General features: G+C 42.9%; 1 protein-coding gene across 1 annotated transcript; it reads left to right on the top strand.

The window, feature by feature from the left end:
- The first annotated feature begins 269 nt into the window (after positions 1–269).
- Positions 270–770, top strand: LOC120944416 (early nodulin-75-like). The gene is made up of 2 exons (XM_040358495.1): positions 270–504; positions 590–770. Exons 1-2 carry the CDS (start codon positions 270–272, stop codon positions 754–756), a joined length of 402 nt encoding a protein of 133 aa, XP_040214429.1. The 3' UTR covers positions 757–770.
- The last annotated feature ends 16,554 nt before the right edge of the window (positions 771–17,324 follow it).

Below are 17,324 nucleotides of genomic sequence, written 5' to 3'. Positions count from 1 at the left end.
GGGGAGTTCTAATTTTTTTCATATCATATTGTTAGGTAAATTTGCTAATTGCTTTATAGTTGTTAACAGCACTACTATTTCCATTATATGCAGTGTTATATGGGATAAAATATGGGGGGTGGGGGGGGGGGGGGGTGACACCATGTCTTACCGCACCAGGTGACACCAACCCTAGTGACGCCACTGGCTCCTGTGCATTTTTGGGGTGTCTACATATGTGAAACTTGTCCCAAAAAGGTGAGTAGTCAAGATTAGTGATTGCAAAAATCATGTCTTCTGCTTGTAACTGCCCAAACAGACACGAGCCCAGAAAACACAAACATCATCAACCAACTCACCAGAAACACAAACATCACCGACCACCTCGTCAGGAACCCACACCTCACCGACCACCTCGCCAGGAACCCACACCTCACCGACCACCTCGCCAGGAACCCACACCTCACCGACCACCCAGACCTCAGGATGTGGAGGAAGGAGAAGTGGTTGAAATTCCTACAACAGGTCAGTATCTGTCACCACAGCTTCAGGTAATACGAGATGTAGGCCTGCAGATTTCCTAATACCCTTTTTTTTGTTTTTGGTTTAGGGGATGAACATGTGGCTGAAGAAAGGCCTCGATTCTCACATTCCAGGGCCCAAAACATCCTCCTCCAAATCAAGGCATGCAGTAGGGAGATGTACGTCATCAATCAAAAAATGGCCTTTATTGAGGAAACATTTAAGGACATAATTGATGACTTGGGGGGAAACTAAGCACTTTTTCAAACAAGCCAAAATTTGAAGATGCACACAGTGGGCTAGATTCAGATAGGTGAGCGAGTCTTTAGATCCGCGTAACCTATCTGATTTATGTTACGCCGCCGCAAGTTTTTGAGGCAAGTGCTTTATTCAGAAAGCACTTGCCTGTAAACTTGTGGCGGCCTATCGTAAATCCCCTGGCGGAATTCAAATTCCGCGGCTAGGGGGCATGTAAAATTTAAATCAGGCGCGTCCCCGCGCCGAACGAACTGCGCATGCGCCGTCCGTAAAATTCCCAGCGTGCATTGCTCTAAATGACGTCACTAGGACGTCATTGGTTTCGACGTGAACGTAAATTACGAATGACTTGCGCAAACGACATAAAAATTTCAAAACTCGGAGCGGGAACGACGGCCATACTTAACATAGGATACGCCGCATATAGCTGGGGTAACTATACGCCGGAAAAAGCCGAACGCAAACGACGTAAAAAAAAAAAGGTGAGCGTTTCTGAATCGGCGTAACTCCTTATTTGCATATTCCTCGCGTATACAAACGCAAGCGCCACCTAGCGGCCAGCGTGAGATTGCAGCCTAAGATCCGACAGTGTAAGTCACTTACACCTGTCGGATCTTAGGGAGATCTAAGTGTAACCTGATTCTATGAATCAGGCGCATAGATACGGCGGCCGGACTCAGAGATACGACAGTGTATCAGGAGATACGCCGTCGTATCTTCTTTCTGAATCCGGGCCAGAGTGTCAACATATGCTATCTGTCATCTTGGGATATCTATGTCCTTGTTTTGTGGGTGCAACCCCTTCCTCACAACTCAAGTAGGTGAAAGGAAGAAGGGGTTGCACCCACAAAACACGTCCATTGATCACCCATGATGGCAGATAGCACATGTTGACAATAGGGATCAGGAGGGAAATACCCATTTTTAACCCTAAAAAGGCTGTGTGCATCATCAAATTTTGGCTTGTACAGGGGTGACAACACCCCATCTTATTATGGGCAGGTAGACAATTTAATACAATTTTGAATGTCTGATTTATTGCCTAGAGGTTTACATTGTTGTGTTTTGTGTTATGTAATTCTTTTTTTTTTTTTTTATTAAAAAAAAATGCCAGTTTATGGCAATTAAAAAAATAAATAAATAATTATACACCTCAAATATTTTATAAAGACCCTGGCCCAGATTCTCGTAGATGGGCGTAAAACTCTGCGGGCGTAACGTATCTCATTTACGTTACACCGCCGCAAGTTTTACAGGCAAGTGCTTTATTCACATAGAACTTGCCTGTAAAGTTGCGGCGGCGTAGCGTAAATCACCCGGCGCAAGCCTGCCTAATTCAAATTAGCCAGGTAGGGGGCGTGGAGCATTTAAATTTAAGCGAACGTACTGCGCATGCGCCGTCCCGAAAATATCCCAGGGTGCATTGCTCCAAATGACGTCGCAAGGACGCCATTGGTTTCGACGTGAACGTAAATAGCGTCCAGCCCCATTCACGGACGACTTACGCAAACGACGTAAATTTATAAATTTCGACGCGGGAACGACGGCCATACTTAACATTGGTTGCCCCTTATATAGCAGGGGCAACTTTACGCCGCGCAAACCTAACATAAACGTTGTAATTTCACTGCGTCGACCGCGCATACATTCGGGAATTCGCGTATCTAGCTAATTTGCATACTCGACGGGCAAAACGATGGAGGCGACACCTAGCGGCAAAAAAGAAAATTGCATTTAAGATCCGACAGCGTAAGAGCCTTACGCCTGTCGGATCTAATGGATATCTATGCGTAACTGATTCTGAGAATCAGTCGCATAGATACGATGGCCCAGATTAGGACTTACGACGGCGTACATGGCGTTGCGCCGTCGTAAGCCCTTTTAGAATCTGGGCCCATGTGTGTGAATATGCACCAAGTAAAATTTTGGTAAAAACAACAACAAAGTGTGTTTTGTTCTTCTTAAATACCCTAGAACTTTTGATGTGTTTGGTGTTGGTGTTACCTGTGAAATGGTTGTTAGTTCATAAAGAAAATACACTTGACACTACAAGTAGTACACTAGGAAAAACTAGGAGACAGCTAAAATAAACGCAAGCAAGACATCAAAAATGTAATTTCAACAGATTTCTTTATGATTTTTCTTCAAATAATAAAGTTACACATTGGCTGGCATAGGAATGGCCCCCCTACCCGCGAAATACTCCACATACATATCCCGGACTGCACGGGCACTTTGGGGGGGCAAGCCAGTGCGGGCATGTTCTAGGCCCGGCAAGGCGATTACACCTGAGCCAAGTCCGGCCTCGGGCCCAACTGTGGCCATATAAGTAGGAGACTATCTCCTTAGGAAATTATGTAAAATGCAGCAACAAAAAATAATGTAGTTCCATTTATATTCCGCCATGTGTAAAGAGGTTAAAAACAGGCCGGAACCGGCTGACCATTATCCCAAAGGCGTTCTCCACAACTCTTTGGGCTCTGGCCAGCCGGTAGTTGAACACCCTCCTTTCTGGGGTGAGGGTCCGCTGGGGGAATGGCTTCATTAGATGCTTTCCCAGGCCAAAGGCTTCATCAGCCAGAAACACGAAGGGGAGTCCTTCCACATTCTCTGCATCCGGTGGCAATGCAAGATCATCGCTCTGGAGACGAAGCGCAAACTCTGTCTGCCTGAAGGCTCCCCCATCCGACATCCGGCCGTTCTGGGGTGAGGGTCCGCTGGGGGAATGGCTTCATTAGATGCTTTCCCAGGCCAAAGGCTTCATCAGCCAGAAACACATAGGGGAGTCCTTCCACATTCTCTGCATCCGGTGGCAATGCAAGATCATCGCTCTGGAGACGAAGCGCAAACTCTGTCTGCCTGAAGGCTCCCCCATCCGACATCCGGCCGTTCTTCCCCACATCCACAAAGAGGAATTCATACTGTGCTGACACCACCGCCATCAGCACAATACTATTAAACCCCTTGTAGTTATAGTATTGGGAACCCGAACAGGGTGGTGGCACGATGCGGACGTGCTTCCCGTTAATGGCTCCATCGCAGTTGGGGAAGTCCCACTGCGTTGCAAACTCCGATGCCACAGTCTGCCATTCCTGTGGAGTGGACGGAAGCTGTGGAATAAAAACAAGAAAAAAAATTAGAACTTTTGCACATAACATTGCAAGCAAATTATACAAAAACATTATTGGCCAACATCATGCAAATTTTTTTTTTAAGGAGCATTTAAATACAAAAATATAAGGCCCAATTATCACATTCCTCACTCCCTCTGATGGACCATTGTAAAAATTTTAGGGGGGGGGTGGCTAGATGAGTTTGGGACCTAAAAAAAAAAAAAAAAAAGTGAAGCAATACTTTAAAACACATTTTAGGTGCGGGGGGGGGGGCTAGATGAGTTTGGAACCTAAAAAAAAAAAAATTAAACTGTACTTTAAAACACATTTTAGGGAGGGGGGGGAGGATAAAGCACTACAATGGATCTTACAAAATACATTGGAAAGTGACTAGGCTATGTGTGTTTGGGCCCAGGATAGAATGCTGGGGAGGTTAGTGAAGGGAAATATGCATGTAGGCAAAAAAAGGGGACATTCACAGCATATTACAATCATGGTAATTAGGGAATAAGGAACAAAATACAATACAATAGCATACATTAAATACATTAAATGTGATATTAAAGGAGAAAACTTACCCTCATATAGTCGTCCTGCAGGACTTGTATTTAGAGTTGAGCGAACCCGAACTGTAAAGTTCGTACGGACTTTGGGTTTTTCCCGAACCCGAATAATTGGAAAAAGTTTGGGTCCGGGTTCGGAGTTCGGGGAAAAAAAAATGCGCGGAGGTCCCTGCAAATTCAATAACCAGACCCTTTAGGTCTGGTATGGATATTAAGGGGAACCCCGCCGTCAATTTAAAAAAAAACATGACGTGCGGTTCCCCCTAAATATCCATAACCAGACCCTTCAGGTCTGGTGTGGATTTTAAGGGGAACTCCACCCCAAATTTAAAAAAAAAATGGCGTGGAGTTCCCCCTAAAATCCACACCAGACCCCTTATCCGAGCACGTTGACCTTGCCGGCCGCAGAAAAGAGGGGGTGACAGAGTGCGCCCCCCCTCTCCTGAACCGAACCAGGCCACATGCCCTCAACATTGGGAGGGTGCTTTGGGGTGCCCCCCAAAGCACCTTGTCCCCATGTTGATGGGGACAAGGGTCTCATCCCCACAACCCTTGCCCGGTGGTTGTGGGGGATGAGTTCTCCTGCGACGGGTGTACGGGTGTTCTCGTCCACGATTGGTCCAGCGATGAGAAGGTCCTTCCATTCAGAGCACAGCTCCGCGATGACGCTCCGGAGCTTGATGTTTCTTTTATAGGGGAGGCGGGCCACGTGTCACGTGACCCCGTCCCCCTCTGATGCACACTGTGCTACGTCACTGGGACAGCCCTATTCCTTAGTAACACCCGTCGCAGGAGAACTCATCCGCCGCGGGATACAAGACAACGATGGATCAGGGAGCAGCATGGATCGTCTATTCTCACCGCTGGATTTTTATTTGGTTTAATTAATAAAGTATTTTGTTCAACGGTGTGTGTGTGTTTTTTTTCCAGACAACTATTTTCACTTCCTTTGTGAAATGGTAGGGGTACAGTGTACCCCATTACCATTTCACACAGGGGGGGTCAGGATCTGGGGGTCCCCTTTGTTAAAGGGGTCTTCCAGATTCTGATAAGCCTCCCGCCCGCATACCCCCACAACCACCGGGCAAGGGTTGTGGGAATGAGACCCTTGTCCCCATCAACATGGGGACAAGGTGCTTTGGGGGGCACCCCAAAGCACCCTCCCAATGTTGAGGGCATGTGGCCTGGTGCGGTTCAGGAGGGGGGGCGCGCACTCTGTCCCCCCCTCTTTTCTGCGGCCGGCTAGGTCAACGTGCTCGGATAAGGGGTATGGTGTGGATTTTAGGGGGAACACCACGCCATTTTTTTTTTTAATTTGGGGTGAAGTTCCCCTTAAAATCCACACCAGACCTAAAGGGTCTGGTTATGGATATTTAGGGGGAACCGCACGTAATTTTTTTTTTAAATTGATGGCGGGGTTCCCCTTAATATCCATACCAGACCTAAAGGGTCTGGTTATTGAATTTGCGGGGACCTCCGCGCATTTTTTTTTTTTTAAAGTCTGTGTCCCATTGACTACAATGGGGTTCGGTGTTCGGGTTCAGGTACGGGTTCCCGAACCCGAACTTTTTTTTTAAAGTTCGGGTTCGGACGCGAACCCGAACATCCAGGTGTCCGCTCAACTCTACTTGTATTATAGCAGAACAGGTATCTGGGATTATGAGGCCCAGAGCCTGGGGGGAGATGCCTGTCGTGAACTTAAAGTCCTGCAAGCTTCTCCCAGTTGCCAGATAGCGTAACGTGGCAACTAGCCTCTGCTCAGCGCTGATGGCTTCCCGCATAATGGTATCCTGCCTGGTGATATAGGGCGACACCAAAGCTAAGAGGTGCTAGAAAACAGGGTCAGACATCCTAAGAAAATTCCTGTAATCATTAGGATTATTCTCCTAGATCTCCCGCAGCAGAGGCATATGAGAGAATTGGTTCCTACGGAGCAACCAATTCTTGGTCCATGAACACCTCCTCACCCTGTTCATGGCCTCGTCTAGGTCTAAAACAATAAGACCAACACAAACCGACTGCACAACACGAACTCTACCACGAGCAGGTGCCTGCAACATGGCTAGAAAACAAACGTCTAATCAGAACGAACAAACTAAACAGAACGCACTGAAGAACAGCAAGTCCTATGAAGAACGACCTCAAAATCAGAAACGAGCCGACAGGAACGCACTCTAAAACAAATATGACCTGACCACACGCCCTGAAGGACAAGATACGAACCCACAAGCACAAACTGAACCGCAGAAATCGATCTGAAAGCACGAAGACTGAAAAGCGTGAATCGTCTCTCACCAAAATTTTACTAACACGTGGCAACACAAGATTAGCAAAAGAAGCCCCAAGGGTGGCACCAATGGAATGGAACTTCCCCTTTATAGTGCCGTCGTGCGTGTTGTACGTCACTGCGTTTGAGAACGACGAGATTTTGTCTTGACAGTGTGTATGCAAAGAAAGCTTGACAAGATTCTCGACAAGCCTGTCAAGAAACTCGTCAAGGAAAACAACGTTTCTTTTACGATGAGATTCTCGGTCGTGTGTACGAGGCCTGAGAGAAAGCACTCTCCAAGCTAGTTGTCTGATGGTGAAAGTGTTGTAATCTTTTTTTCTGATACATAGCAATGGAAATTACTGTTCCTTCCCTCAGGTAGACTTTTCAACAACCTAGGAGAGGACCAAACTTGAAAAGTTAAAGGGGTTGTAAAGGTACACGTTTTTTCACCTTAATGCATTCCATGCATTAAGGTGAAAAAACATTCGAGGATTAGCGGTCCCCCAGCCCCCCGTTTACTTACCTAACCCCTTGAAAGTCCAGCGCTGTGAACACGCTGGCTTCTCGGCCGGGTTTCTTGGCTCATTCATTGGTTGATTGAAAGCAGCGCAGCCATTGGCTCGCACTGCTGTCAATCACATTCAATGACACAGCGCACCGGGGGGCGGGGCCGAGTGATACAGTGAGCGGCTATAGCCACCGGCTGTATCACGGGAGCGCGCCCGCAAGAACTAACCACCATGCAAGAGAGCTTGCATGAAGGTGAATAGTTCCTGCGGGGAGGAGCCGAGACAGCCGCCAAGGGACCCCAGAAGACCAGGTTTAGGGCCACTCTGTGCACAGTGGAGGTAAGTATAACATGTTTGTTATTTAAAAAAAATTGCCTTTTGTGTTCCTTTAAGATCTACATATTTCTGCTGTGCATAGGCTAGTAAACGCAGAATATCAGCCAGTTCAATAGAGATCAGCCTACACTCGGCCCATGTGTACAGCAGCTTGTCTGATAGAAGCTGGTCTAACGACCAGCTTTTATTAAATGGGTATGCTGGAAAATCAGCATCCGATCAATGCTTGCAGCCAATGGCTGCGAGCGCTGATCACTGCATTTTGGCCGGGAAGGGGATCTGGCAGTTCCCCTGTCAGAACACAATAGCTCAGCAAGGGAGGTCAGTGTACTAACATTGCCTGTGTTAGTACAGGAATGTGTCAGGTTTTTTTTCGTTCAGTGCACTGGGTTGAACTAAAAAAACGCCCCATGTGAACCTGTTTTATTTCTCTAGATCTGTTTACTGGTTACCTCTGCATATGCATTGTTTTTATGATATATCATGCATCAAATGGTCCAGTTTTGTGACATGTTTATTTTATGAAGACAGACTGTAAAGTTTTGTGATATTAGATATGCTACCAAAACAATCAAAGTACTGCAATTCTCTGTGTCCACACCTAATAGTACCTATAGCATTATTAAAGGCAAGTTTTTGTTTATTTAAAAACCTCCTCTTCTGAGGTCCCCTCTTGCTATGGGAGCAAACTTGACCTCCCCAAGCTCCCTTTTTGCACCGCCCACTGCTGCCTTTGTGCCAATGAGAAGAAAGAGAGAGCGTAGCAATGGATCAAGAGAGGAGCCAGGTAAGTATTTGGGGGGCTGGGGAGAGGATGATACAGGAAGGTTTTTTACTTTAATGCATGCATTAAGGAAAAAACCCTTAAGCCTTTAGAATTACTTTAATCCTAATTGAGCAGAAAATATCATTTGTTCACCTTGTAAGAGAAAGCTACTGACAGCTAAGAGTAGATGAACACACATCACTGCTGTGTACATTTAGTACACCTTGGGGACCAATTTGCAAGGGCCACTCTTTAGAATCAATTTTGCTACTTAAGGCAATCACCAAAAAAGACCCTGTTGAAGACCCTGAAGACTCATAGCATTGCACATTAACAGATGACATGAGCTGTCTCAACTGAATAGTGGAAAAATCCTATGTGTTTGGTATCTATCTGAGCTTTTCATTACTAATTCAATGCACACAAGCAGTTCAATAAATTACACTTGGCTATGAGAATACAGCTGACGTTGGGATTGCATTACTTTATCCCATTAACACACAGACTCAATAAGGAGCAGAAAAATGATACATGTATTACTATATGTATAGTATTTCTTCAAATATCCCTCCTTTTATATTTCCTTTACTAGCGATGCTTCAAATCTAGGTTAATAGCCCATGACAGCCAATAAGACATATGTTTTCAGGAGCTTATTAGGGGCTGACTACTGAAGACGTACTGCACACAAAAGCCCTTATATCACCAAATAATTCCATTCATTTTTAATAACAGCATTTTGTGACAATATACTTTTACCCTGTAGCAATGTTCTCTCAAAATGTTACAAAAAAATGGTTACTGCTGCCCAGGATAGTGTTATATAGTTAGTTATAATGAAAGTAAATGATACGGATAAAAACAATAGTCTGCATAGACTAATCCATTACACTTAAATATCTTTTGGAACACCCTATTTGTACAACCCTGTTTGTAACAACCTTCGATTAGAGCACTGTTGGTAAAATAAATATATACTATACATTTTGCAATACATTTCATAAAGGTTTTCTTTTCATGCTACAACTTGAGTGGAGTGGTGGTAGGTGGCTAATCTTTCAGCAGTTTCCTGCTTTGCTTTTGGCAGCAGATACAATACTAGATATCTTGAGGTCCCTCTACTGGCTAGCCGTAAAGGATCGGGTGACATGTGGGGAAGTTCGAGAAGGTGTGGAGGGCCTGGTATGAATCTGATCAAACGGTTGGGTAAGGGGGAGGATGATTGAAACTTCTTGCTGTCTGTGCTAAAGTGTAACGAGAACTAATTTCAGGTACATCGGGAATGTGGATTTGTGACTTACCACTGAGAGAGAGTGCAGTTACTAAATGAGTCCTCAGCTATGGATTGGTGGGGAAGGGGAACTGAGTAGGGGTGAACGGGGGGAGGGGGAAGGGGTGGGAGGGGTTTGTAGAATATGCCATCTGCGATGGCATGGTTATATGTTTCCGGTCATGTTGGCCGATAGTTAAGCTTGGCGGTGTGCCAAGAAATGTTTTGTTATACATGTATAAAACCTTCAATAAACAGAAATTTTCAAAAAAAAAAAGGATCGGGTTACATTCAAGACCCTCTGCCTCATCCAAAAATGCACTCAAGGAAACGTGTCGCAACACTTATGTGAGAAAATAAAACACTACACCCCAAATCGGCCCTATAATCAACTATTTAGAACCTCCTCCACATCCCCAAGTCCCGCTACAAATCTAAAGTAGAATGAAGATTCGCAGTCCAAGGACCACGGCTATGGAACGCTCTACCTACAGACATTCAGATGAAAGTGAACCAGCGGCCTTCAGAAAAAAACTTAAGATACATCTATTCTGAAGCGTGGCTGGACGATGACATTGGATACAGCTCCTTGAGGCAATTTAGTTTGCATTTGTAGCGCTATACAAGTTACTCACTCACTCAGATATCACCTGTTATGCCACTGCCACTGACTGGCACCTGATCTGACCAAGTTACATGTAAAGATGCTTTATTCTAGAACCTCAAAGACTGGAAAGCTTGCAAAAATGAAAAAAAGAAAAAGGATATGGAGTGCCAGTGACAAATAGCAAATGACCACATCTCACATTGGGCTTATCAGTCTGCAGTTAACTTACTTCCCATCTCTGTTTTCAAGCACTTTACTTCTACTTGAACAAGGTAGACACTAGTCAACTGAAGATTCAACGATTGCTTACAAGGGCAAGACAAAACAAGACAAACTATTAATTGAATTCATAAATTAATTAAATATTTAATTGTTAAATTTTTCAGAGTAGGTTTGCTATATCTACACAATCTTTACAAATAAGGCCTCACGCACACTGCAGCTCATAGAAGCTGCTCCAAAAGGTATTTGAGTTGTTTTGAGCATTTCTCTGCCTGTTAACTACCCTCTATGTTATGTCTCAAGGATACCTTTCTCTCTCCTGAGGTTCAGAAAAGAGAATTCACCTTGTCATTTAATTTGTATATTGTGATGTTGTATTATTAAGCTATAAATTATGTTTTTTCATTGTTATTATGTTTGGCCAAACATTAATATAGTTTATAACAAAGCCATCCAGCCACTTAAGGATGTGATGTAAAAATCATCACATCCTCTCTAGTCAGGAAGTGAAATGGCAATAAAGACCAGCATGTTCGATCTCATGGCAGCAGCCTAGATGCTATCTCGCCCCATCCATGGCATCTTCCCTTTCCTTCTCCACAGGCTATTAGGAAAAGGAAGTAGGAATTTCAGTTATTATTTTATGTGATGTTTACTATTGTATTGTAATGTTATATTATTCTTGTTGTTTTCAGTTTTACCGCATACCACATGTGTCATCCACACATGTATTAAAATCTGCAACGTGCCAATAAAAGACACAGACAAGAAACGGCAGTCTATTGTTGTGTGCGCAGAAAAAGGTCATCTGTCTGGATAGCCACCCATAGACTCCGGGAGTACGGGGGGCGAGGCCAGGACACTTCATCTTAGCTGCATGTGTCAATGCACACTATTGGCTTTTTCAAGAGTTCGGTGGCAGGGAAGTTTTTACAAACACACCGTGCAAGAGACCTTTACCTTTCATAAAAATACCTCTGAACTCATGTAAGAGCTGCTAAACTTCTGAAGCTTACAGTGTGCATGAGGCCTAAACATTTAATACAAGATAAAAGACTCCTCGATTCTCCTGAGTTATCTAAGAAGACAGCATAGTAGCGGGAGCCTGCCTTACGGCTGGAGTTTTTTAATTGAAACTTTGGACTGAGCTGTCTTATAAAACATTGGAATTAACCTTGAAGTTCTGTGTGTAAATTGCAGGTTGAACTACGTAGTTTTGCATTTGTAAAACAAAAAGGAAAAATAAAACATATTAGTATGTAAAATCTCATGTTTTCCTGACTTAAAAATATGAAACAATAGGTCATTTTCTTATTGCGGACTATATATATATATATATATATATATATATATATATATATATATATATATATATATATATGAAAGATAATATGTACCACTGCACATTCCATTTAACACAAGACCTGTAATAAGTGTTTCATTAAATTATTCCTTGTAATTATCAGTGCCTGTAAATGTGCCAGAATAATAGAAAAAAAGCCTGAGCGAAGGCCAAATGTACCTATATTAGTCCCATTAATATTCCCAAGCAGGTTACTTTTCATCTGTAATTGTAGCACTGAAGTGCATTGTATATATATATATATATATATATATATATATATATATATATATATATGATGCATATGGCATTAAAGATCACACATTAATATCTACATTTTTGACAAAGTGAAGTGTATTTTAGTAACTTTACTGACTGACTCTCAGTATATTTTGTTGAATTATTAAAAATACCTTTTCACATACTTCTCTGGAATTAATGCAACCTAGAAAGTGCTCTATCAGCATTATTCGGAAGAAGTTGAATTAATGTATAGCACACCCTCCATACAGCAGTGAGAGTCTGCACTGAGGCAATGGAGAAAACATACTACCTCAGTAAATTCTTCTAATCAGCAGACTGCGTTTCCTTAATAGTATTTCCCTGTGTTACACATGCTTCATTAGTTGGTGTAAAAGGTTAAGTCTGTAGTGTTGAACAGCTATAAACTTTCTTTATATTTTAAATTGTGATGTTTGGGGTGTGCCTTTACACCATTCATTCACTAATGCAGAAAGATAGTCTACTTCTTCCAGGAAAAGTGCAGCCTGCAGCTCATGTGTTTCTTTATCATTCATATTGTGTTTAAAGTGAATGGTCTAATAAACATAAAGGGGCAGATCCACTAAGAAAGTACGCCGGCGTATCTACTGATACGCCGGCGTAATTTCAAATTTCCTGCATCGTATCCTTGTTTTGAATCCTCAAAACAAGATACGACGGCATCTGGGTTAGATCTGACAGGCGTACGTCTTCGTACGCCTTCGATCTTAGATGCAATTCTTCGGCGTCCGCTGGGTGGCGTTCCCGTTGTATTCCGCATTGAGTATGCAAATTAGCTATTTCCGACGATCCACGAACGTACGAGCGGTCGTCGCATTCTTTTACGTCGTTTCCGTTCGGCTTTTTTCCGCGTATAGTTAAAGCTGCTATCTGGTGGCGTACGCAATGTTAAGTATGGCCGTCGTTCCCGCGTCAAATTTTTAATTTTTTATTTTATTTGCGTAAGTCGTCCGTAAATGGGGCTGGACGCCATTTACGTTAATGTCAAAACCAAGGACGTCCTTGCGACGTCATTTAGCACAATGCACGGCGGGAAATTTAGGGACGGCGCATGCGCAGTTCGTTTGGCGCAGGGACGCGCTTCATTTAAATGAAACACGCCCCCTACTCGCCGCATTTGAATTCCGCGCCGTTACGCCTCGAGAGATAAACTACGCTGCCGTAACTTACGGCGCAAATTCTTTCTGGATTCGAACCAAAGCCAGGTAAGTTACGGCAACATAGCGTATCTCAGATATGCTGCGCCGGTGCAGATCTATGTGGATCTGCCCCAAAATAGATAACATTGACACATGGCTCTGTCTAAATTTCACCAATAGCTAATCAAATTGTATGCTGAGTTTCCTTTTCCCATCTGAACAGATCTTAAAAGCACCTTCTGCTTTTAAATGTAAGGAGTAGGCCTTTTTGTCATGATAGATCATATAGTTATATTGATCATTTCCTACTGTGAAAAGAGTGGATATGGTTCTTAATTAAATGGCCAGTCCACCCAAAAACGGTATTATATTTCCAGGTGGATCCTAGCGGGCTGAGTAAATGTCTGGATTCCTATATGTCCTGAATACTCCAACAATGAGATAATCATTCCATAATCCTATAGTCTATTTCCTCTTACCTTGTATGTTTTAGCACCCCTGCTATGCACTCTTCATAATATAAATTAAATTAAACATTTAATAAGTTGATGTGGACCTCTTCATATTGGTCAAAGCAGTTGTGCATATCCTGGAACTTGAATGCAAATATCTCATTCCCTAGAAATATAGGAAGCTGTCATGAACCCTTGCTCTCTGTAATCTATCAACAACAGACATTGCTGTAGTGCTCCAGTCCTCTCTACCCCCCCCCCTTGTCTACAATGTGGTGATCTTGGAACACACCTGATAGTGATGCTAGAACACCAACCGATTGCATCTCACACACAGAATGGCAGTAATAAAGATATGTTTACATCCACCAATCAGATTCAACCCTGTCTTGGAAGTGTGATTGATGGTGTGAAAAGCAAAGTTACACAGCACAGGCTTACACAGACCATTGACCCTCTTATTGACTCTGTGTAGTACTATGTATATTTATTCTGCAGAGCAATACACAGAACTTAGATCAAGGAAAATCAAGAAAACGTCCTGACTTTGGCACAGTTGCTGTATTTACAAGATAGTTCATAGCTCATTGAATGCTTTCACTTCCCTGATATTTCTCTCTAAAGGAAAGGCATAATGCGTTTTCTGTAAGCACATATATTTTAAGGCATTATTGCAGTATTTACCATAAGTAATTTTTTTATATGCCGTTCACATTTTTATGCGCTTGCTCTTTCATGTTTGGCATTCTATTAAATATAGAGATTTGTAGTTTAGCTCTCAGTGGCTTTGTGCAATTTCTCTGCCTCTCCCTTAACAATTGTTGAGGTAAAGTTAAAGGTTTAATGAACTTTTGGAGAAGTTGGGTTTAATTTAATCCTTGATGCAGGGAAAATTCCTGTCTTTTTGTTGGTTTTCATTAACCTTACACGTGATTGGGTATTACATTTTAACCCAGAACCTTTATTTCTAAGCTCAATGACTTGAAATGTGAAAAGGAACAGTAAACCATTATGCAGCACTGATAGCAAAGCCTACATACAGTATGTAATGAGTAAATAATACAAACTTTTACTCATTACATTTACATAAAAACACTTTTAAAACAATAACAAACATAATGGGCCAGATTCTCAGAGGCTTACGTCGGCGTATCAGTAGATACGCCGTCGTAAGTCTGAATCTGCACCGCCGTATATTTAAGCGTATTCTAGAAACCAGATACGCTTAAATTTGGCTAAGATACGAGCGGCGTAAGTCTCCTACGCCGTTGTATCTTAGGGTGCATATTTACTCTGGCCGCTAGGTGGCGCTTCCGTTGTTTTCTGCGTTGAATATGCAAATGAGCAATATACGAAGATTCACGAACGTACGTACGTACGTACGTACGTACGTACGTACGTACGCCCGTCGCAATTAGTTATGCCGTTTACGTAAGACATACGCCGGCGTAAAGATAAAGCAGGTCTCTAGGTGGCGCAGCCCATGCAAGGTATGGACGTCAGAACAAACGTATCTTTTTACGTCATTTACGTAAGTTGTACGTGAATGGGGCTGTGCGTAGGTTACGTTCACATCACAGGCATTGAGCCGGCGTATCTTTGGGCGTAAATACGACGTGATACTGAGCATGCGCGCACATGCGCCGTTCGTTCGGCCATGCATCTACATGGGGTCACGCTTAATTTAAATACAACACGCCCACAACCTGCCTACTTTGAATTACGCGTGCTTACGCCGGCCGATTTACGCTACGCCGCCCTAACTTAGGACGCAAGTGCTTTGTGAATACAGCACTTGACTCTCTAAGTGGGGTGGTCAAAGTTCTTGGCACCCTTTCAAAATTGTGGATAAATAAGATTGTTTCAAGCATGTGATGCTCCTTTAAACTCACCTGGGTCAAGTAACAGGTGTGGGCAATAAAAAAATCAAACCTGAAAGCAGATAAAAAGGAGAGAAGTTCACTTAGGCCCCGTACACACATCCGAGAAACTCGATGGGCAAAACACATCGTTTTGCTCGTCGAGTTCCTTGTGAAGCCGCCGAGGATCTCGGCGAGCCAAATTTTCCCATTGCCCAACGAGGAAACATGTTCTCTTTTTGGCCCGACGAGATCCTCGGCAGTTTCCTCTGCGAAAAGTGTACACACGACCGGTTTTCTCGGCAGAATACGTCTCCCATCGAGTTTCTTGCTGAATTCTGCTGAGAAAACCGGTCGTGTGTACGGGGCCTCAGTCTTTGCATTGTGTGTCTGTGTGTGCCACACTGAGCATGGACAACAGAAAGAGGAGAAGAGAACTGTCTGAGGACTTGAGAACCAAAATTGTGGAAAAATATCAACAATCTCAAGGTTACAAGTCCATCTCCAGAGAACTAGATTTGTCTTTGTCCACAGTGCGCAACATTATCAAGAAGTTTGCAACCCATGGCACTGTAGCTAATCTCTCTGGGCATGGACGGAAGAGAAAAATTGATGAAAGGTTGCAACGCAAGATAGTCGAGATGGTGGATAAGCAGCCCCAAACAAGTTCCAAAGAAATTCAAGCTGTCCTGCAGGCTCAGGGAGCATCAGTGTTTTATTAAAATTGCTGTTGGGAAAAGGCACCCTTCCAATAAGAGAGACTTGGAGCAGTTTGCAAAGGAAGAGTGGTCCAAAATTCCAGGTGACAGGTATAAGAAGCTTATTAACAGAAAAAATATTGCGCATACCAAAGTAAATGTGTAACAGCTGCGTCTCAAATGTTATATAACATCAAACAAACATAAAACAAAAAAGGAGTCGCGCTAAGTGATTGAAAATTGCATATGAATAATAACAAGTGAATAATTATGTGCAAATCTGGAAAGCATGAACCGAGATAATCATAACAGATCAAGCCTCAAAAAGTGGTCCACAAAATAATTAGTGAAAAAGAGGGAAATATACCCAAACAGATAAACTGAATAAGTATATAGACACAGTCCCAAATGTAGTGATAAAAGAAAGTCCCAAAGTGTTGAATGAATCCACAGCGTTGTGATGACTGACAGACAGGAGACCTCCACCAACGGGTACCACTGACTCTTACCACAGAGCAAATAAAAAACAGCAACAACGATATCCACTCTCCACTGGGGAAACAGAATCACTGTGATTCTGTTTCCCCAGTGGAGAGTGGATATCGTTGTTGCTGTTTTTTATTTGCTCTGTGGTAAGAGTCAGTGGTACCCGTTGGTGGAGGTCTCCTGTCTGTCAGTCATCACGACGCTGTGGATTCATTCAACACTTTGGGACTTTCTTTTATCACTACATTTGGGACTGTGTCTATATACTTATTCAGTTTATCTGTTTGGGTATATTTCCCTCTTTTTCACTAATTATTTTGTGGACCACCTTTTGAGGCTTGATCTGTTATGATTATCTCGGTTCATGCTTTCCAGATTTGCACATAATTATTCACTTGTTATTATTCATATGCAATTTTCAATCACTTAGCGCGACTCCTTTTTTGTTTTATAAGAAGCTTATTGATGGTTATAGGAAGCGACTAATTTCAGTTATTTTTTTTCAAAGGGTCTGCAACCAAATATTAAGTTAAGGGTGCCAAGAATTTTGAGCAGCCCATTTTTGGAGTTTTGTGTGAAATTATGTTCAATTTGCTTTTTTTCTCTTCCTTTTTTTGTTTTGTTCCAATACACACAAAATGAATAAACA

This window comes from Rana temporaria, chromosome 1 (assembly GCF_905171775.1).
Source record: "Rana temporaria chromosome 1, aRanTem1.1, whole genome shotgun sequence".
Classification (NCBI taxonomy): Eukaryota; Metazoa; Chordata; class Amphibia; order Anura; family Ranidae; genus Rana; species Rana temporaria.
This window is presented reverse-complemented; position numbering and strand designations above follow the sequence as displayed.

Bases quoted from the DNA above. Each gene is read 5' to 3' on its own strand.
- LOC120944416 (XM_040358495.1), top strand. From the start codon at position 270: ATGTCTTCTGCTTGTAACTGCCCAAACAGACACGAGCCCAGAAAACAC. The intron at 505-589 runs GTCAGTATCTGT...TTTTTGGTTTAG, and splicing joins GGTTGAAATTCCTACAACAG to GGGATGAACATGTGGCTGAA.